The following is a 24,151-nucleotide window of genomic DNA, read 5'->3' as shown; positions in this document are numbered from 1 at the left end:
ATTATATCAATATGAATTTTGAAATTTTATAGCAATTTATATAAATCTTTTATTTTCTGCCATTTATCTTCCATTAACATATCAGATTAAAACGTGCGGGTCATTTAACTGAATCAATTGAACTGAATCAACTGAATCCCTGTGAGTTTTCCAGTCATTTAATTAATTTGATACAAAATTCAATTTAAATAAAATAAAATGATACTCTGGTATTTTTTAATAGTGTGTGTCAGCATTTAAATATATATATATATATATGTGTGTGTGTGTGTGTGTGTGTGTGTATAAACACTACAAGAGTCACAATGAGTGATGCTTTATTATATTTATATACTGTTTTTAATTATTTTCAGCTTTTATTAAAAAAAATGTAGTTTTCATTTTATTTTTGTTTAAATTATAGTAATTTTGCACTGTGCATTTGTTATTTGTATCAGGTTTTTTTTCTGTTTAGCCTTAATTTAATTGATTTTTCAGTTTTAGTAATTGAAGTACTTATTTTATTTTTAAATGAATCATCTGAATGAACCAATTCAGTGCAATGCATGAACCCAGTGTTATTTAAAGAGAGAGATATTTTCATCACTTTTCGCTGCACATCAGACTGAGTTTGACTCAATACAGTGTGACATTAGAAGAATGAGCTTGTTAGTGAAACAGTGGTTTGTTCTGAAACCAGTGGAGCTACAGTCACTGTTGTAATGTATAGTTATGCTGGGATAGTAATGTCACTGGTCTGAAAGCCGCTGAAGTTGATCTCACTTGCTCTTTCAGCAGTTTTCCACACATCAGTCACTCCTAATGTAATCTAGTCACGTCTAATCGAATGCAGCCGATTCCACTTCCACTGCAATTCCACACTAAATATGAATGAATGAGGGGAAGCAGCTCAGCGCTCTGTGTGTCTGCATGCAAACACAGCCTTTCTGCTTTATAAAGCCTTTGGAAAACAGTTCATATTCTACATAGAGTTTTATTCCCTCATTCTAATGTTGACTCATAGTCATTATGATTACATGATGTGTTTAACACATTTAATTGCATATATTTTTAATGTGTCTTTTCCAGTAATATAATAATTTTTCTAACAGTTTTGAAATCAAAATAATTTCATAATATTTTATATATATATATATATATATATATATATATATATATATATATATATATATATATATATATATATTTTTTTTTTTTTTTCATGATGATAATTGGATGCCACTCGCTGCATTACATGTGCAACTTAATTGTATTTTTTCCTTTATAGTACTTTTTGCATGAAACATTTTTTGGTTTCACTGTTGGTTTTGTTGAAATTATTTTCTTAATTAATAATTTTTTTTAAATCGCCATTTTAAGCCATTTCTTGAGACAAATATTTAATATTTCCAAAAAGTAAAAGAAATATTGACATAAATTTTCTTAATTCATAATGTTATTTTAATTATTATTTATATTAATACATAATAATATTTCATATATATATATATATATATATATATATATATAATATATATTAAATTATATAATCATTTTAAATATTTAAAATTTAAATTTTATTTTAAATAATTACATATTTTATTTTATATAACATTTTATGTTTTTTATTTTTACATTTTTATAACTGATAATACGTTTTAGATTTTATACACACACACACACACACATATATATATATATTAAAAGCATCTAATAATTACTAAACTCTGAGCTGCTGATCATATTGAACTATAAAAATTTAAGTAATGTTAAATAAAAGTTGTGATATTTTCACTTATTCATATCAGTTGTAATGTGAATATTTAATATGATTATCCCTACTTTACATATTTGAAATGATTAAAGTACAAATGCAAAATAAATTTAGATATTATGTGTATTTTTTTGAATGCTTTGTTTAAATGCAAGCAAACATTTTGACCTGTAGTGTCACCATATACAGTAAAACAAGCGGTTATACCGCAGTAACGTCACAGAAGAGACGAGAGAATCGGCCTTCATGCGTGAAAACACAATCTGCTGCTAATTAGCCTGTGAGTAGCCCGCTGTGTGTGTTGGTCTGTGATCTAAACGCAGTCAGAAAACCCCTCATGTCAGGAGAAACGGCTCATTCAAACTCACACACAATGACAGCAAATGACCGAGCAGCGAAAACTGAGCGAAAAATGACTGAACAATAACATCCAGTATGTTATTATGTATGGGATTTTAGTGGTTGATTCCCTCAGATGCCACACCCATTATCGTCTCATTTGCATACAAGCCACACCTCTCTCTCAAGTAGCCCCGCCCCTCACCTTCTGTTTCCGCCTCTCTTTCCTCTTGTCTTCTGTGTCCTGCAGCATCTTCTCTCTCCACAGGTCGAAGAAGTACGACGGGTTGGTGTAGAACTTCAGCCCTTCCTTCCCATCATCCCTAGAGACAGACGCAGATCAGGTGTGTTCAGTGATGGCGTACTGAACAACGTTTGTGCATCAGAGTAATATGCAGTATGCATATTATCTGTACATTTGCAAAAATGTGCAGTACAGAAAACAATAACGGAGTGCTGTATCCCACAATGCAATGCATTTGACTTGACCTTCCATTTACAATCCATGAAACCATAATTTCTGAGAATTATAAATATCTGTTCTTTGACTTTTTTGATTGTAAGAATGTATGTACAAAATGTAAATTCTAATAAAAATAATGACAAAATATGTTATATAATTATTTATATTTTATATAATAATATACATATATTTATATTATAATTTTTTATTAGGATAATTGGATTATACATTTTTATATTTTTGATTTATAAATATAAAAAAATATATTATTTAATTATATATATATTTTTATATAATATATTTTTTTATATTTATAAATCAAAAATATAAAAAATTTAAATAATATTATCATTCAGAATTAATTGAACATGCAAAAGTTGTATTTTTTACTCCTTTTCTTATTTTGTTTTTACAAAAAAAAGGTAAATTTTTTGGTTTCAGTGTTGATTTTGTTGAAATTATTTTCTAACCTAAAAAAATATTTTAACCCAAATATTAAATTATTTATGTGTTAAAAGAATTGACCTATATATATATTTTGAATATTTCCAAAAGGAAGAAAAATAATAGATCAATATGAGATTGTAATATTAATTAATATGTAATTTTCCAGCTCTACTGCACATCCCTAAATGTGCAAATGGCAAAAATAGAGCTTTGAACACAGGAATAAATTACATTTGAACAGATATTCACATAGAAAACAGCTGTTATAAATGGTAATAATATTAAAAAAATTTACTGTATTTTTAATCAAATAAATGCAGTCTTGGTGAGCAGAAAAGACATCTTCTGTAAAATTTATAATGAGGATTGAAGAAAAGCATAAAACCGCTGTAGAGGAAGATGAACGATTCTAGCCAAATGAGGATTTCTTAAACAGTTGGACCATTTTTAGCAGGAGTGGAAGACAACGGTTTTACAGGAGGAGAGGAAACAACTATCCTGATGTCTAATAAAATAACCTCCGGTGCCGGCGTCTTTATGAAGTAACGAGGGAACGTGTGAAGAGTGAGAGCTCATGCATATTACACAGCTCTCAAAATAAATGTTCCAGCCTCCAGTAACAAGCATTTATTCCAGAAACACTCGCTCGGTGTGAAAACAGCAGCAGAAACACATGAAAACTGCATAAATGAGATATCAGGATAACGCTCTTTGATTGTATAGTTCATGGATTATCAACTAAAAGTCCTAAGGAGAAATAAAAACAGACACCAATGAGTCACTAACACAAAATGTTTTCTTATTGAGTGGAGAAGCAAAGTGACAAACAATATAAAGTCTTCAAAGGGAAGACAGAATAATTTTTTTGGCAGATATTTGACCTTTTTAAGCAAAAAAAATAAAATAATTATATATAATTATTCAAGTCAAAAACATTATTGAAAATCACTGAATCAACCTAAATACATTCATTTATGTCAATAAAACTCATTTTTGTGCCTTAAATCTATTAAAACACCTGTTGGTTTTCCACTTTTTACAGTGTAGAGATCTCAGAAATGTTTCAAAACATGCAATCAAATGTTAGAAAACAGAAAAAAGAGATTAAGCATTGTTGTTGTTTTCCAGTACTAATATCTAAACATTCATAAATCAAGATACACTTGAGAAGCAAAAAACAATACGACAGTACAATAATACTTTTCGAATATCTGCCAGAAAAATGATCTTGTTTTCTCTTTGAATTAAGTTGATCTTTCTTATTCCACGGACTATATATTTCTTTCTTGTTTTAGGCATAAACTCAATTAATTTTAAGAAATTCTTTAGAGAACAAGACTTAATATTGTTTTTTGTCATTTTGCTTCGCAAGTAAATATATTTTTACTTAACATTTTTATTCCAGTGAAATCTTTTTCATTTTTCAACTCAAGATGATCTGAGCTCATATTTTGGCTCTGTATTTTTACTGTTAGCGAGTGTTTCTGGAATTAATGATAGTTACTGGAGGCTGGAATATTAATTTTGAGAGATAAACGTAATATGCATGAACTCTCACTCTCGTGAGTCAGAAGAGTCAGAATTGCAAAATATAAACTCAGAATTAAAACAAAATAGTCCTTTACCCTTTAGAATTAAGTTTATGTCTCACAATTCTAAGAAAATAATTCATAATTGCAAGAACAGTAGTCAGAATTGCGATAACCTTTTTTATTGAGTGGCGGAAATGGGCTTGCATATTTTCTCATGGCTGTTCGTGTAATTTCAGTAATGTTGAGGTGATGTAAATCTAATGATCGGCCGTCTCCAGATGCTGTATGCGTGTGAATATCCGTCGGGTCTGATGTGTGAATGTGGTTCTGACCTGTAGGGCGTGAGGATGTTCAGCGGCGGAGGTTGTTCGCACAGCTCGTACGTCTCTTGCATGGGGACGGGAAGAGACTGACGCTCAAACAGCTGCTGGTCCTGGATGGTGGAGCTGCGGAAGGCCTTTCTCATGGTGATGTCCTGAAGAGACACTGAGACACAAACACACAGCATTCACTGACTGACATATGCTTATATCTGCAGGTGAGGCTGACCGAATTAACAGAATGACCTTTAGATGGAAGTTTTCAGCTTTTTATAATTAAAGTCAGTACTTTAATGATTAATTGACCTGTATATTGTTAATGCAGAGTCCAAACTTCACAAAAAATGGTGCAGATGGACATCAGGACACTCTGATTAAACACGCCAAATCTCATTAATTTACAGCGATAGGGGGCGCTATAATGTAAAAAAAAAAACATTTGAATTTGAGTTGAACTCTGGATCTATGATTGATGCATTTTAAATGTAAATAAATCAGATTTAGACTAGATGGAAACAGTCAAACAGTCTCAATTCTTCGCTCTGAATCTTCTATTGAGTCTGAATCTGGACGACACGTGGGTTTACATTTCTCCAATGATTAATGAAAACCTACATTTTCAAGTCCATCTTTGTCCTATGTACATGAAGTTTAGCATGTAGCATCTAGAGATGGTCCAGATTAAGATTTGTCAATGAATTTTGAATCATCTCATTGCTAGGCAGAACCAAGCCAATACTTGATTTGAATGTGGACCATAATGACTAACAGACCTGTAAATTGTTAATGCAGAGTCCAAACTTCACAAAAAATGGTGCAAATGTACGTATGGGCAATCTGAGTAAACATGCCAAATCTCATTAATTTACAGCGATAGGGGACACTATAATGTAAAAAAAAGGAAAGTGAGAAAAAAGGTTTAAAAAACACCTGAATTTGAGTTGGTCTGTTTTTCTTTGAAGGAGTTTGGATCTATGATTGATGCATTTTAAATGTAAATAAATCAGATTTAGACTAGATGGAATCAGTCAAACAGTCTCAATTCTTCGCTCTGAATCTTCCATTGAGTCTGAATCTGGACGACACGTGGGTTTACATTTTCCCAGTGATTAATGAAAACCTACTTTTTCAAGCCCATTTTTGTCCTGTGTACATGAAGTTTAGCATGTAGCATCTAGAGATGGTCCAGATTAAGATTTGTCAATGAATTTTGATTCATCTCATTGCTTGGAAGAAGCAAGCCAATACTTGATTTGAATGTGGACCATAATGACTAACAGACCTGTAAATTGTTAGTGCAGAGTCCAAACTTCACAAAAAATGGTGCAAATGTACATAAGGACAATCTGAGTAAACATGCCAAATCTGAATAATTTACAGCGATAGGGGACACTATAACATAAAAAAAATATTGTGAAGAAACTTTTCATTCCTTGGTAGATTCAAGCCAATACTTAATTTAGAACGAGGCCCATAAGTACTAATTGACCTGTGAATTATTAATGCAGATTCCAAAGGATCCTTTTTTCTTCAAATTTGACTATTATTATTGTTAGACTGTTGATGCTTATTATATTGCTCTTGAGACTTTTTAAAGAAGTACGTCATTTGAACACTATTAAAAAAAAAACTAATTCAAAGTTGTAAATAAAACAAAGATTATTGCAATTTCAGGTTTAATTCAGTGCCATTTCTTTGTGAATACACATTTTTTCTTTCATTGAACTTTTGTACTTCATTAAAGTTTCTTTAACAAAACCGTTTTGGAGAGTGAAGTAAACTCACTGTAATGCACAACCTCGAGAGCCATTTATCATAATTTGAAGTAAAGCTTTGGATGTTTGTCAAGAGTGTGTTTGTCTCTCCACACATATTCTCATCTCTTTGTCTTTTTCCTGACATCCAGGTGTATTTCCATCACTCTTGTGTACCAACGTCTTTATTTCTCTCTTGCTGACAGGCAGCTGTTGACACTGAGGTTGATGGGAAATTAAAGTGTAATTAAATCATTTGAATGGCAGAACGCAGTGGCGCTGTCTGATGTCAGAATAATCACCGAACCGAGAGCTCTCTCAGCATCATTGTAATCAGCTAATTGTCCCAATTATTGTCAGACAATACAAAACCATACTTACTGCTAAAGTAATTTATGCAAATTAGGTAATTTTGCATGCAAATGCAATTGATCCGTTGCTTGGCCAGTGGTCAGGGTCTGCCAATTATGCTTTATTTATTTATATATTTACTTTTGGTGTTATTGTTGTTATTAGATACCACAAATAAAACGTATGCATGTTTTTGTTAACTCTAGCATCATTACAAGTGCTCAAAATGCTCAGACTTTTACCTAGTGGATGATAAAATACCAGAAAAATTATATTTTCAGAAAATATGAAGATAACTTTTTTAAGTTCAGAAGGTCTGGAGGAGCATCCGAGAGGCTGTTCTCTACATGCATTGCATTATTAGAAGAAAACACCGGCAACTACTCAGAAATCAACTCAACATTTAAGTGCTTTTAAAACACATTAATGTTTTTTCTTTTGCAATTAAACGCCACATATACAGACACATAAATACAGAATAATCATTATGAAATAATATACTTTGTTGCAAAGTAAATGTAATGTTTTTAGACACTTAATTGCATGTTAATTTCAATTAAATAAAGATATATTATATTTTCCATTTATTTATAATAGTGTGTGTTTACACAGAAAAACAATGGAAAAGTTGTGCACTGTAATGGAAAAACGCATTCTGTGTAAACGGCCCATAAGATGTTCTTTAAAGTAAAACTTTTAATTTGACATTATTATAAAGTGCACTTTCAAAAGTGTGTTAAGTACACTTAAGTTGCTTTTTATTTTATTAATATATTCTATACAGTTTTTAAAAAATATACTTTTAAGATTTTAAATACACATTCAGTACACTAAGTGCCCTTCTTTTTAACAAGGGTTTTTAACAAGACAAAATTAAGAAGTCAAACAAAAAATTATACGAGGTTTATATTTGTTTTGCATGATGTATTGTTACCAAAATATGTGTCTGAATACAAATTACAGCCTCATTAAAGAAACAACATAATTAAGAAGTTGGCAGGATGTTTGAGTCAGTCGTAATGTTCATGTTGGTTTGAGAAGAGAAGTGAATGCATTTTATGAAACTTAAGGTGTTTTAATGGTGCTTTTGTCCGTTTTGCAGTTTGAAAGACATGATCCATGTGAATTAATTCATTAGGCACGAGCTGCGTGACATCTGAAGATTTTCTCCTTTTGTGTTCCTCAGATGAATAAGCTGCGTGTGGGTTTGAAGTGACACAAAGGTGAGTAAATGATGACGGCTTTTATAGGAATATCTTTACATGCAAAAGAGCGAAAGCCACAGGGACGGTTTGTCGATATCTGCCAAGAATGGAGCCATGCGGAAGAATGAACACTCTTTCAGAGCTTTTATAACTGATGTGAATCACACTCTCAGTTAATCAATGTGTGTGTGTTTATTAGCAGCTCTTCTTCAATATCATCTATGAGCAGAAACAGCAACATCTTTAATGTTTCCATCTGTTTTCAGTGAATGTTTTTCCTTCTCTCTTTGAAATCTTCTCCAGTCCTTCTGCTTTTCTCAAAGTCAAATATTTCAGTCAGTGTGGTTTAAATACGTTAGAAGAATATTCAGATTCATGTAAAACATCATGTGGGCCTTTCATGAACATATCTGACAAAAACACTGGATTGATTAAAACCTAAATAAAAAGAATAATAAACAAATAATTAACAAATTAATTACTTAAAACTAAATAAATATAACTGAAATACAATAAAAATTTAGATAAAAATATTTTATTACATGCATAAACTTTCTTTGATTTCATAAACTTTTATTTATTTTATTAAGGTAACATTTCTCTCTTTTTTTTTTATTATACAGACATATTAAAAATAAACTAAATTACATAATTGATAATTTTTTGTGAAATTATCTAGCAATTTCTGAGTGAAAATATATATTTAAAACGGGTTTGTATTATATATTTGATTTTTGAAACATTGTAGACACTTACTGTATATGTATATATACATATATTTTACATTTATGCAGATGCTTTTATCCAAAGAGCCCTTTTTCGTCAAATGGATTTGCTCCAGTAATTTGCAACACTTACTGTAAAACAACCCACAAACTAGCAGCATTTTTTAGAAGATTCTGATGCATTGAACACTAGAAACGTTCCCCGTCCAGATGAATCATGGGTCATAATGAGCCTCAGTTTCACCACAGACCGTGTTTCGTTTAGATCAGATGCTGCGTCCAGCTGTTCGGTCTCTTCCATGAAGTGTGACACATTTACAGTATAAACTGTGTTCATATGTGTGCTCGTTTGTTTCTCAGTGATGATTTCAATAAACTGACCCATCACAACACATGCGACTGACACAAGCAGCTTCCAAATCCTCAGGACTCATCTTGCTGGATCTGTATGCTGCTTTTGACATAGTTAACCACCAGATTTCTCTGTCAACCCTCAGAAAAATGGGCATCTCTGGATCAGCTCTCCTGTGTCCTACCTCTCAGATAGATCATTCAGGGTGTTTTGGAGAGGCAAGGTTTCTAAGACACGACTTCTTGCTACTGGGGTTCCTCAAGGCTCAGTACTTGGACCACTTCTCTTCTCCATCTACATGTCATCTTTAAGATCTGTCATTCAGAAGCATGGCTTTTCTTATCACTGCTATGCTGATGACACTCAACTCTACCTCTCATTCCAACCAGATGACCCGGCGGTAGTGTATGTGTGTGTGTGTGTTTGTGTGTGTGTTACTCACACTCCTCTTCTTTAGGGTCGAGCTGAGTGACGCTGATTGACAGGCGGTCGACTCTCTCTTGAAGCGAATTCACTCGAAAAGTGAATGAATGAGCTTCATTAAAGAGCTCTCCGAACAAATCCTCCGCATATTTACCTGAACACACACAAACCAGGGGCGGATTACAGACACACACACACACCCAATCAAAACTAACAGTACTTTATTTTCATCATAATGAACCTTAAAGTTTTAGTTCTTCTCATAATTCTAAATGTTTTTCTTATTACTGCAAAAAAATTAGCACGATACAATTAGCTTTTATTTAAATCAAGGCAGTTCAACAAATAAATTATTATAATAAAAAATGATAAAATGAGGCAGCAAAAAGTATTTTTTTATACATTTATGCAATTTATAAAATATAACATATCTAAACTTTTTTCTTTAGATTTTTGAAATTCAACCGAATTTATCATGATCAATAAATATTTTATAAATATTAATAGAAATATTAAAAATTTTAAATAGTAGAATAGATAAATTGTAATAGAGATAATAATACAAATTGTTGAATTTTATATATATATATATATATATATATATATATATATATAAAAATTATATATATATAATGGAAAAAAAAAAATAAAGTGAATAAATTAAATAATAAAAACATTATTTTTCATTTTTCATGGAAAATACAAATTCTGCTTTAGTTTTTTCAGTTCAACAAATGTTACCATTTAATTAATAAATAGTAAAAAAATTTTACAAGTTAATGATATTCTATAATATATAGAGAGAGAAAAATTATAATATTTATGAAAAAGTAAATAAAATAATACATATAATTATATATTCTTATATAGTATTTAATATAGAATAAATAAATGAAATAATAATAAAAACAATTGATTAAAAATATAACTTTTTTTTTTCCTTCTGATTTTAGGTTTAGTCAGAGTATTGTACTTGAATGCAGATGTGTCACATGAGAAGTGCTGTGTAGAGACAGAAGTGTGTGTGATCTGGACTCACTCAGGCTGCTCAGCTGACGGATCACGTTGGCCAGAGAGATGTTGGTCACACACTCCAGCTCGTTCTTGATGCTGTGTGGCAGAGCTGTGTGACACAGGTGACGAGGCTCGATACTGCGCTTGACCAGCGGCATCCTGACGCTCTCGCTCGCTCACCACACCTGAGAGAGAGAGAGAGAGAGAGAGAGAGATTCACTCGCTCGCTCACCACACCTGACAGAGAGAGAGAGAGAGAGAGAGAGAGAGAGAGAGTCACTCGCTCGTTCACCACACCTGAGAGAGAGAGAGAGAGAGAGAGTGTCACTCGCTCGCTCACCACACCTGACAGAGAGAGAGAGAGAGAGAGAGAGTCACTCGCTCGCTCACCACACCTGAGAGAGAGAGAGAGAGAGAGAGAGTCACTCACTCGCTCGCTCACCACACCTGAGAGAGAGCGAGAGAGAGAGCCACTCGCTCGCTCACCACACCTGAGAGAGAGAGAGAGAGAGTCACTCGCTCGCTCACCACACCTGACAGAGAGCCAGAGGGAGAGAGAGAGTCACTCGCTCGCTCACACCTGAGAGAGAGAGAGAGAGAGAGAGAGAGAGAGAGAGTCACTCGCTCGCTCGCTCACCACACCTGAGAGAGAGCGAGAGAGAGAGCCACTCGCTCGCTCACCACACCTGAGAGAGAGAGAGAGTCACTCGCTCGCCCACCACACCTGAGAGAGAGAGAGAGAGAGAGTCACTCGCTCGCTCACCACACCTGACATGGAGAGAGAGAGAGAGAGAGTCACTGAGTCATTGGTTTACACAATAAGAATGAGTCATGTAGCTGATGTTAGCAAGAAAAAAAAAATTCTTATATGGGTCAAAATTATCAATTTTTCTTTTATGCCAAAAATCATTAGGATATGAAGATCATGTTCCATGAAGATATTTAGTAAATATCCTACCGTAAATATATCAAAACTTAATTTTTGATTAGTGATATGCATTGCTAAGAAATTCATTTCAACAACTTTAAAGATGATTTTCTCAGTATTTAGATTTTTTTGCCCCCTCAGATTCCAGATTTTCAAATAGTTGTATCTCAGACAAATTTTTTTGAAGATGTGAACGCTCCTCTGTTATGTCTTACTGATTCGATTTGCAGTGTCTCTAAAACTGACCCCATACAAACACCCCACAGCCTTTGCATAAAGACCGAGACCAATCACAGAGAGACGCCAGCAGCCTATCAGAGTGCAGCCAGCTACGCCTCAGCCAATCAGAGCAGAGCCAGCTCAGCCTCAGCCAATCAGAGCACAGGACAGCTGTAGATGCGATCAGCCCAACAGCTGGTTTCCATTAGAGTCTCCTGAAGTTCTCATGTAGGAAACAAAAGAGCCGAGAGAGAGCAGACTCTTATGTAACGCACACATTATCGCTCATGAATCCACGGATCTGTCTCATTATGTCTTCATCTCAACTAGTGAACTCTCATTTGTGTTTCCTTTGACCTGCTGCATTGTCTGTACACATTACCAGGGAATGCACATTTGGATAAAATCGTTTAACAAATGCATAAATGTACATGTACAGCAAACTGCATGGCATGCTCTATCCCAGAATGCAATGCACTCAGCTTGATCTTCACTGGATGGAGCTGGCATATGTCACGGTTGGTAAACCGTGATCTCTGGGTTTTGCACTTTGTGGGTGAAGTCTGTGTGTTACACGTCTGCACTGATTAGTTTGTGGGCGTCTCCGTTAATTGTTATCAGCAGCAGCTGTCACCCATTACCCTCTCTATATAATGGCTTGTCTTACGTCTTGTGTTGTTTCATGTTGGTTAACCGTGCTTTGCTTTCTGTTGTATTCTGCGTTTTGGATGTCCGTGTCTTCCCCCGGAACCTCGTCCACTCTTCGCAACCACCACAAGCATCACGACTTACCTTCGGCTCGATTCCCCGCAGTTCCTGTGCCACCCTCTCCTGCTGCCAACTCACCACCGCCATCTGGATTCATCACCTCCTTCCACCATCTCGGACTGTATCTTCTTCCCAGCGTTGTTTGTGTTCCAGTTTGTTTGGTTATCGTCTCTCATTAAAACTTTGTTGATACTCGCACTTGTTTCCAGCTTCTCCTTCACCCAGTCATCACAGAACGCTCTCACCATCATGGAAGCAGCGAGCACCACTTCCTTGTCTGACTTCATCCATCACAGCGTCAATCGAATGGATCAGCAGCAGGAGAGCATCGCAAACACAGGACGCGCAATCCAAGCGCTGGTGACACAGGTGTTCGAGCTCACCCCGCAGATCCACCAGCTCACCTCTCCCACTGCGCCCATCGCACCGCCTGCACCGCCCGTCCCCCGGGAGACCTTCCAGGATCACTTTCGGCCAGAGCCGCGACTTCCGGTGCCAGAGAATTATTCCGGTGAGCCTAATTTCTGCAAGACTTTCCTTAACAAGTGTTCCATGCACTTTGCTTTACGGACTATTCCATCCAGTTCCGTACCCTGGCGGCCGCGTGCCAGTGGAACGAGGCAGCGCAGTAGGATCGATTCCTGCATGGGCTGGCCGACCGTGTTCAGAAGGAGATCTACCTCCTCGAGCTGCCCCTTACACTCAACGGACTAATCGACCTGGCTCTTCGAGTTGATGCCCGGATTAACTGTCTGGGCAGACAGACCAGTCCTACACGCCATCCCATCTCTCCGGAAAGGGGCTGCTCGAGTCGAGAGAACACGGTCGGTCCCGTCGATGACCGCGAAACCCATGCAGGTGGGTAGAGCTCGGCTGTCCCGGATTGTGTTTGTACTGTGGAGGCTCAGGACATCCCATCTATTCCTGCCCGGTAAAAGAGCCATCCCGGTAGTAAAAATGAGGCTACTATCGGGTGGGATATCCGCTGGGAAGTCCTCAACTACATCATCGACTCTCCTTTCGGTGAAACTGCGGTGGGAGAATCACATTCACGACTGTCACGCCCTTCTGGACTCTGGAGCCGAAGGTAATTTCATCGACTCACTCCTTGCACGTCACCTGAACATTCCTGTCCTGCCTGTGTCTCTTCCCATCCATGTCACCGCACTCAACGGCCAGGAACAGCCACACGTCACCCACTATACTGAACTTATCACTCTGCTCACATCAGGCAATCATTGTGAAACCATATCCTTTTTTCTCATGGACTCCCCCGTAGCTCCCATTGTTTTAGGTCACCCCTGGTTAATCAAACATAATCCACGAGTGGATTGGGGTTCCAACACTGTCACATTGTGGAGTGAAAGTTGTCATGAGTCTTGTCTGGTTTCTGCTTGTCCTGTTGTGCCTGTTTCTGTCTTTCAGAAGGAGAACATGGTATTATCAAACGTGCCCGCAGAGTACCTGGACCTGAAGGAGGTGTTCAGTAAGTCCCGTGCTGCTTCTCTTCCTCCGCATCGTCCCTACGACTGTGCTATAGACTTAGTGCCAGGTAAGTCTCCGCCTAAAGGCAAACTATATTCTCTTTCTATTCTGGAGAGGGAGGCCATGGAGAAATACATTTCTGATTCCTTGGCATCGAGGTTCATCCGCCCTTCCTCTTCTACAGCGGGGGCGGGATTCTTTTTTGTGGGTAAGAAGGATGGTTCTCTGCGACCTTGTATTGACTACCGAGAGCTGAACAACAATACAATAAATAACACCTATCTGTTGGCACTAATGTCTTCTGCTTTTGAGAGGTTACAGGGAGCATCCGTATTCACAAAGTTGGATTTACGTAATGCTTATCATTTGGTCCGCATCAGGAAGGGGGATGAATGGAAAACCGCCTTTAATACCCCTAGAGGGCACTTTGAATACTTGGTGATGCCGTTTGGGCTCTCCAACTCGCCAGGGGTTTTCCAAACACTCTTTAATGACGTGTTGAGAGATATGTTAGATCAGTTTATATATGTTTACCTGGATGACATACTGATTTTTTCTTTATCTTTCCAGGAACACGTTCAACACGTTAGACGAGTGCTCCAGAGATTACTTGAGAATGGGGTTTTTGTCAAGGCGGAGAAATGCGTATTCCATGCACAGTCTGTTCCCTTCCTAGGGTATATCGTCTCATCCGAGGGAATACGTATGGACCCTGACAAGGTTAAGGCTGTGATAGATTGGCCATCTCCAGATTCCCGTAAGGCCCTACAGCGGTTTCTGGGGTTCGCCAATTTTTATTGGTGTTTTATTCGCAATTTCAGCCAACTAGCCTCACCTCTGATGGCCTTGACCTCTCCCAGTACTCCGTTCAGGTGGTCGGACGCAGCCGAGACTGCGTTCACTAACCTCAAGAGCCGCTTTGTTTCGGCTCCAATCCTTGTGGCCCCTGACCCCACACAGCAGTTTGTGGTGGAGGTCGACGCATCAGAGGTGGGGGTAGGAGCAGTGCTGTCCCAACATGCTGCCTCAGTCGATAAGGTACATCCATGCGTGTTTTTCTCCCATCGTTTATCTCCTGCTGAACGCAATTATGACATTGGTAACAGAGAATTGTTGGCCGTCAAATTAGCTTTAGAGATGTGGCGTCACTGGTTGGAAGGCTCAGGGGTGCCTTTCATTGTTTGGACCGATCATAAGAATTTAGAGTTCATTACAACTGCCAAAAGACTCAATTCCAGGCAGGCTCGGTGGGCACTTTTTTTCGGTCATTTTGATTTTACTCTATCGTACCGCCCGGGTTCCAAAAATGTCAAACCCGACTCTATATCACGTCTTTTTGATCCCTCCGCCCGCCCGGTGACTCCCGAGTGTATTTTACCTGAGAAAGTAGTTGTCTCAGCACTCGTATGGGAGGTCGAGTCGAAGGTCAAGACGGCCTTAGAAGGGGTAACGCCTCCGCCCGGTTGTCAACCGAATCGTTTATTTGTGCCGGATGAGTTAAGGTCCGAAGTCATTCAGTGGGGTCATTGTTCTAATGTTGCTTGTCACCCAGGGATAAGTAGAACTAATGGGTTAGTTAAACAACGATTCTGGTGGCCACTTATGGCTCGTGACGTCCACGATTTTGTTTTGGCTTGCTCAGTTTGCGCCAGTGGTAAGTCATCTAACCGACCTCCTGATGGGCTTCTTCCACCGCTGTCTGTCCCATCGAGTACCTGGTCCCACATCGCACTAGATTTTGTTACCGCCCTCCTGCCCTCTAATGGCATGATGGTCGTTTTGACCGTAGTGGACCGGTTCTCGAAGGCGGCACATTTCATTCCCTTGCCCAAATACCGACAGCCAAGGAGACAGCGGTCACTGTCCTAGATCACGTCTTTCGGCTTCATGGCCTCCCGGTAGACGTGGTTTCTGACAGGGGATCTCAATTTATATCCAAATTTTGGAAAGAGTTTTGTAAGCTGCTAGGAGCGTCGTTTAGCCTGTCTTCGGGTTATCATCCCCAGAGTAACGGGCAGTCTGAGCGAGCCAACCAAGATTTAGAGAGGACGTTGTGATGTTTGGTCTCCAAGAATCCTTCTTCCTGGAGCCAACAACTCTCTATGGTGGAGTATGCTCACAATTCGTTACCAGTGTCAGCCACGGGCCTTTCTCCGTTCCAGTGCAGTTTAGGTTACCAGCCACTAGTTTTTCCCAGTCTGGTATCTGAAGTCGCGGTCCCCTCTGCTCACGCGTTTGTCCAGAGGTGCCACCACACCTGGACCAGAGCCCGCGAGACACTGCTCCGGATGAGGGAGCGCACTAAGGCCAAGGCCAATCGCCACCGGTCAAAGCCTCCCGTTTACGTCGTGGGTCAAAAAGTGTGGCTTTCTACCATTAACATTCCTCTGCGATCCGTATCTAACAAGTTAGCTCCCAAATTTATTGGCCCGTTTACTATCACCAAGATCATTAGTCCGGTGACAGTCCGCCTCAAACTACCTCCAGCGTACAGGAGGATACATCCCGCCTTTCATGTGTCCAAAATTAAACACGTGTTTTACACACGTATTAATCCGCCTACTCCGGTTCCCCCGCCGCCGCGTCTCGTAGATGGGGAACCAACATATTCGGTTAATCGTATTCTGGACTCGTGACGGAGGGGACGAGGATTCCAGTACCTGGTGGACTGGGAAGGTTACGGTCCGGAGGAGAGAAGTTGGGTACCTGCTAGGGACATATTGGATCACTCCCTTATTGATGATTACAATCAGCAGGTAGGCCCTTCTGGGAACTCCAGGAGGCGTTCTTAGAGGGGGGGGGGGGTACACGGTTGGTAAACCGTGATCTCTGGGTTTTGCACTTTGTGGGTGAAGTCTGTGTGTTACGCGTCTGCACTGATTAGTTTGTGGTCGTCTCCGTTAATTGTCATCAGCAGCAGCTGTCACTCATTACCCTCTCTATATAATGGCTTGTCTTACGTCTTGTGTTTGTGAGAGCGTTGTTTCATGTTGGTAAACCGTGCTTTGCTTTCTGTTGTGTTCTGCGTTTTGGATGTCCGTGTCTTCACCCGGAACCTCGTCCACTCTTCGCAACCACCACAAGCATCACAACTTACCTTCGGCTCGATTCCCCGCAGTTCCTGTGCCACCCTCTCCTGCTGCCAACTCACCACCGCCATCTGGATTCATCACCTCCTTCCACCATCTCGGACTGTATCTTCTTCCCAGCGTTGTTTGTGTTCCAGTTTGTTTGGTTATCGTCTCTCATTAAAACTTTGTTGATACTCGCACTTGTTTTGTCGTCACAGCATAATGCAGACCACACATTTTAACAGCTTTGTTTTGAGTCATTATTTGAGTCAGGCTGCCAAAAGACATTTTATGCCAAATGTATTTCATAGATAAGTAAATATGTATGTAAAGTGATAGAAAAAACAATTATCAAATTATCAAAAATAACACAATTTTGTATGCATGTGTTATTTTTTATATATATAGCTTTATCATGTTTATCTATCTATATAGCCTTAGATTATATTTTGAATGCAAAATTTTTTAATATTACGTGCATGAATATATTATCTTATTTTTAAATTGCAATGTAAATGTTAAATCTAAAATATAAATATTTTGGCAACAAAATCTGTGCATTTATTTTCAAAAATGTATATTTGAGATAATCACACACAGAACACAAAAAGTAAATATACTTGAGCAAAATTACAGCATATTAATTGTTTATATAATATTAACATTAACATTAAATAATGTAAATTGTATATTATTAATATTTTGTAATGTATATTATATATTTAATATTGTTACACTATGCACTAGCCAAAATAAGGAAAATATTTATTTAAATTTAATAAAACGTTTAAATATATCTATAAAAAAATATATGATGCCATTAATTCAGTTGGAACTGTTTCTAACACATCTTTGTATTATTTTATAATTTCTTTGCATTTATTTTAAATTTTTGGGTGAATTCTTTCTTTAAAACAGAATTATTTTTAGTTTGTATGTTAAAACCAAGCGCCTGTGAATACGCTCAAGTTGAAGAGGATTTCAGCGAGTGTTGGAGAGCGTCTCTGCAGATCCAGGATCAGTCTGTTCTGTGTAATTGAATGTGAGTAAATGGTTGGCTCGCGTCCGCTGTGACCTTCACCACTGATGTGTCAACCTGCATAAATAAATAAGACGCCCGAGCTGAGGCTGATATCCCAGAGTGCTTTGCTCTTATTTGCATCTATGGCCAACTCTGGACACACACACGCAGTCCACAAATAACACACCAGTCACAACCTGAGAAACGAACGAGACTCTGATGCCTCTGATGTGAAGTTCATTGATCCAGCTCTCTAAATTAGAGTTGCATGATTAAAATTAGCTCTGACATCCATTGGAACGAGTGTAACGCAAGAATAATCATTCGGAGAAACTGATTAGCATCGCTCTGGTCAACAGTGATGTTAAATGCGACAACACACTGATGAATCCTCAGGAAAAATCACAGCCTGCTGCTTCTGTGAAGAAACTCACACAGTGTATAAATATATGTATATATATATATATATTAAATTAAATTTATGCATTTAGCTGATGCTTTTATCCAAAGTGCATTCAGGCTATCAATTTTTACCTATCATGTGTTCCCGGGGAATCGAACCCCCAACCTTGCGCTTGATAACGCAATGTTCTACCAATTGAGTGTGTGTGTGTGTGTGTATGTATATAAAATCGAAAAAAAATCAAAAATACACAATATAAAAGTATATTTAATTTGTTTATTACCAAATATGATATCAAATATAAAGTGCTATATACAAAATATTTATAAAAGTATAATATATATATATATATATATATATACACACACACACACACACAAATTGTAACAAGTTTATTTAAAAATATTTAAAATTAATATATATATATATATATATATATATATATATATATATATATATATATATATAAAATCAGTGTCAAATGCGATTTAAAAGTGTAATATAAAAAATATAAAAAATTAAATATAAAATTAAATAATATAAAACTATAAGCTATACTTTTACTATATATATAAAGAAAATGTGTTAAATCCAAATTTTCAATTACTTCAAATTATAATGACATATTATATTCTAGGGGAAGTCGTGGCCTAATGGTTAGAGAGTCGGACTCCCAATCGTAAAGGTTGTGAGTTTGAGTCCCGGGCCGGCAGGAATTGTGGGTGGGGGGAGTGCATGTACAGTTCTCTCTCCACCTTCAATACCACGACTTAGGTGCCCTTGAGCAAGGCATCAAACCCCCAACTGCTCCCCGGGCGCCGTAGCATAAATGGCTGCCCACTGCTCACAGTGTGTGTGTTCACTGCTCTGTGTGTGTGCATTTCGGATGGGTTAAATGCAGAGCACAAATTCTGAGTATGGGTCACCATACTTGGCTGAATGTCACTTCACTTTATTCACAAACGCTCGATTTTGACATCAGATCAGATTTATCTACATTAGCAATTTTTTTTATACATAAATGAATTACTAAGTATGTTTTTAAACTATTAAATATACAAACTGATAAATATATTAACTATTCTAAATACCAAGCATTCAGAGATACGCATTCAAAACTGCTGCGTGACGCAGTAAGCCAATCAGAATGTAGCACACAGAATTTTGGACCAATGACAATGAGATTTCACAGTGGGCGGAGCTACACGATATCTACCCAGTGATCGATCTCGTTGCTCATCACGGCTGATTATTTAAGTCTCAGATTAATCTGGAAGGGAGAGTTTTAATCACTTTATCACGTCGTTAAATTTCAAACTTGAGGTTTTGATGATTTCTGTATACAGTTTGAAACTCAGATCCATCTGGTTAACTTTCATCAAATGATTTTGTCGTTCTAGTCTCATATCCTTCTGTTTTCGTTCTTAGGCGCTCGTGCACAAACATTGACTCAGATGCCACTCAGAAGATGGACAGATGCCAAACGCTCATCTCAATGCAATATTTCTCATATTAACAGGACATTTCAAACCCCAAAATGACACTGAGGAACTAAACCTGTGCTGTTCATCACTGATACATAAAACAACATAATTTGTATTTTAAAAATGGTAAAATACAGTTTTGTGGCTGGCAAGAAATGTTTATCACTGATAAATGTTTATGATAAATTGCAAACTGTATGCAAACGGCCAGCTTATTTAAACGATTCCAGTTTTTAAAACTAAAATAAAATTAATGCATATTACTGATTTCCTTGAATGATTCATCATGTTTTTAATTATACATATATTATTATACATATTATAAAACATATTATACATATAAGATAATATAGTGTGAAATAAGTTGTTAAATTTTGTAATTAATCTCATTTAGCAATATGCATGATTAAATATACATTTTTTACCAATTTATTATTTTCCAATTATTTTATGCATGTTCCTTTTTTACTTTGTAATAATAATATATAATAAAAAATCATAATATTTTTCATTTTTCAATATTAAACTTTTTTTTTTAAATAGTGCTGTCAATCCTCTTTAAAAACTTAACTAATCGCAATTTTTTTCTGAAATTATCTAATTTTTTAGTTTTATATATACTTTTATACTGTAATAATTTCATGTTCAATCTTTAAATGAATTGATATATATATATATTATATATATATATATATATATATATAAATATATATATATTTTCAATTATATAAAATAAAATAAAATTATATTTCAATCAATCCTAGTCTTTTAATCTGGAATGAAGTTTGATATTGATCTTATTGTGAATGATTCATTCATCTTTAATCTTTTACATTTTAATTTAAAAATAATCAGAAATGTGTCTTGAGCAGTAAATCATCATATTTTCATGATTTCTGAAGATCATGTGACTACCGACATCAACCATTTCTTTATTTGTAATTTATCAAAAAACATGTTTTTTTTAATAATTATTTAGATCTCACTTATAGGATATTTTTGCTGGAAAACAAATAAAATATATATTATTTTTTGCCATGTAGAATGATTTGATTTGTTTCTGCAAGTCATTTTTCAAAGTGTTTAATTCCTTAAATAGTAAAGTATGGATGGATCTGCTGCTGTCCATTAGTTTTATTCTTGTCGTCTCTCAGTGCCAGTTGGCATCGGCAGCCCATTCGATTTTTTCCTGTAAAACAGAATTAAACTCTCAGCCTCTCGTCTTTTCTTCACCTTTGGGTTCATTTTATAAACACAGAGTCAAGCTAACTGACAGTGTGTGTGTGTGTGTGTGTGAGAGAGAGAGAGAGAGTGTGTGTGTGTGTGACGTGCTGCAGATATCAGCTAAATCAAACCCTCCGGCTTTATTATCACCAATTAGCGCTGTGTGTGATTTTATATCTGCACCGCTGATCCTGAACACAGGTTTCTTCAGCTTCAGTAATAGTTTAAATCACAGGAGCTTGTCGTGTTGGTTTCTAGTCAGTTTTCTAACTCCACTTCTGTATTTAACTGCATCAGGGAGCCAATCACATGAGTTTGATGGAGTTTATCAGTGGTGATGATTTTGATTCATTCTGGTGACTCGAGTCATTTGAATCGGTTCGCCAAAATGACTCATTCACTGATTCATTCGGTGACCATTTCTAAAAATGTAAACCAGTATGTAGAGAGATTCAGAGACAAATAGAACGTTCAAAAGAACAGCATTTATTTGAAATAGAATCTTTTGTAACATTATAACTATCTTTAATGTCACAATGTAACGCATCCTTGATGAATAAAAATCATCATGTCTCCTCTTCCTCAAAGACACTCATTAGATTAGCATCGATCTGTCAGAGACTGTCAGACTGAAGGATCTTTTTCCATCAGAAAGGGTTTTGTGTGTTGCTCCTCAGGCTCTGTGTCTTTGTGACGCAGCGTGTTTGTCGTACATGAACATCCGCGGTCAGATTCCCGCCTGGAGCGCGTCTGTCAGGACACATCGGGTGAGTCAGAAGATAAGACACGAGCCACGCCCAGGATTTATGTAACGATTACCCCCGCAGGAGCTCAGCTGCGACCTCTGACCCTGAGGAGCCCGTTTAACCTTGAGCGCTGGATAAAGGACGCTCGCACCGCAGCTGAATGTGACCCAAATCTGAGCTTTTTCATATGCGACACAGATCTGTTTTTCTGGATGACGCCGTTGCCAGAGCTCACTGGAGAATTAAGCAACCTGCCCTGACAAAACGAGCCAAAATAAGAGACGAGCCTTTCCAAAGGAAGCCAGTATAAGGATAGAAACTCCTTCAGCTCATCTGAACATGAGGAAAAAAGAGAGAGAGATGGAGAAATAAATACATAACAAACTGCTTTACGTATCTGGGTCTTTTTTTTTAAATTGAGGGGAAATATTATATGTATTTGAGATTATTATAATGGTTATAATGATTATTATAATTATATTATAAGGTTTTTGTCCATCAAGGATGCATTGAATTCAAATAAATGCTGTTATTTTGAACTTTCTATTCATCTGTGAATCTTAAAAATAAATAAAATGCAGCACAGTTTGCACAAAAATATTTATGTTTCCAACATTGATAATAATCAGAAATGTTTCTTGAGCAGTAAATCATCATATTATTCTGATTTCTGAAGATCACGTGACACTGAAGACTGGAGGAATGATGCTGAAAATACAGCGGAGCATCACAGAAATAAATTACACTTTAACACAGATTCACACAGAAAACAGCTGATTTAAATAGTACAAATATTTCACAATTTTTACTGTATTTCTGATCAAATGGATGCAGCATTCATCTACAAACAATGTAATGCGAAGCATTCGAACATTTGATTTATAGACACCTACTGTCCTGAATTAGCCGTATGCACCTGCCGCTTCGCCTACCACTTCCCAGAATAGCTCATTATGGGATGGCGGACAAACACTGATCGCTTCAGCCTTCACTTTTTTCACTAAACTAATGTAGGCGATCGGCTCCTTCTGTTTCCTCTCTTGCCCAGAGATGTCAAACAGAAGGAGTATTGCCTCCATCTCAACCTCTTACACACACACACATACACACACACACTTTCTATCTCTGATGGTATTTTACACACTTTATTTTTCTCATCTCTCACTCTCACTTTTTTTTTGTGCCGCATTCTGTCTGGAGGCAGTGCATAAAAATAAGCACAGAGAGAGGTGGAGAATAAAGTAGGAGTGAATTTCCTCCTGCGAGCTTCATCACTTTCTGCTGCGTCCTACATATGTGGATCACAGAGATTTCAATTAGCAGTTAACATATGCATTAATTGATAAAGTGCCCCATTATGCCCTTCAGAATATTGCGCTCATACAGTGTGTAATTTTCATTTTCACTTTGTATGGTTGTGTTTTTCTCCAGTTCAGTCTCTGTTGTAATTGTGATGCTTTTTCAATTATTCTTTCTGTTAGTTACAATGACATACCAGCAGGTGTCTTTATTGATTAACTCAATAAAACGATTTGCTCAAACACACTGATTCGTTCGGGAGCGATACAAGTGATTCATTGAATCATTCACTCACAGGATTTGTTCAAACAAGCTGATCCGTTCAGCAGTATAATAAGTGATTCATTGAATCATTCATTTACATGATTCGTTCCAACACGCTAATCTTTTCAGCAATGAACACAAGTGATTAATTGAATCATTCACTTAATGATTTGTTCAAACACGCTGATCCGTTCAGTAACGAAACAAGTGATTCATTCAATAATTCACTTAATGATTTGTTCAAACACGCTGATCCGTTCAGGAACGAAACAAGTGATTCATTGATTCATTCACTCAGAGGATTTGTTCAAACACACTGATCTATTCAGCAATGAAATAATTGATTCATTGAATCATTCATTCACATGATTTGTTCAAACACACTGATCTATTCAGGAACGAAACAAGTGATTCATTGAATCATTCACTCAGAGGATTTGTTCAAACACACTGATCTATTCAGCAATGAAATAATTGATTCATTGAATCATTCATTCACATGATTTGTTCAAACACACTGATCTATTCAGGAACGAAACAAGTAATTAATTGAATCATTCA

General features: G+C 36.7%; 1 protein-coding gene across 2 annotated transcripts in view; it reads right to left on the bottom strand.

Annotated features, from left to right (window-relative positions):
• Positions 1-24,151, bottom strand: part of LOC132092050 (actin-binding protein WASF1-like) — a 53,003-nt gene that overhangs the window by 19,951 nt on the left and 8,901 nt on the right. For both annotated transcript variants that reach the window (XM_059498112.1, XM_059498111.1), the window contains 4 exons: positions 10,704-10,863; positions 9,684-9,818; positions 4,867-5,020; positions 2,298-2,415 (listed from right to left, as the gene is read on the bottom strand). In XM_059498112.1, the coding sequence (XP_059354095.1) occupies positions 2,298-2,415; positions 4,867-5,020; positions 9,684-9,818; positions 10,704-10,836 (540 nt within the window). In that variant the 5' untranslated portion in view covers positions 10,837-10,863. The remainder of the gene's footprint in view (positions 1-2,297; positions 2,416-4,866; positions 5,021-9,683; positions 9,819-10,703; positions 10,864-24,151) is intronic.

Source organism: Carassius carassius, chromosome 18 (assembly GCF_963082965.1).
Source record: "Carassius carassius chromosome 18, fCarCar2.1, whole genome shotgun sequence".
Lineage (NCBI taxonomy): Eukaryota > Metazoa > Chordata > Actinopteri > Cypriniformes > Cyprinidae > Carassius > Carassius carassius.
The sequence above is the reverse complement of the archived record's forward strand: the minus strand, read 5'-3'. Positions and strand labels throughout refer to the sequence as shown.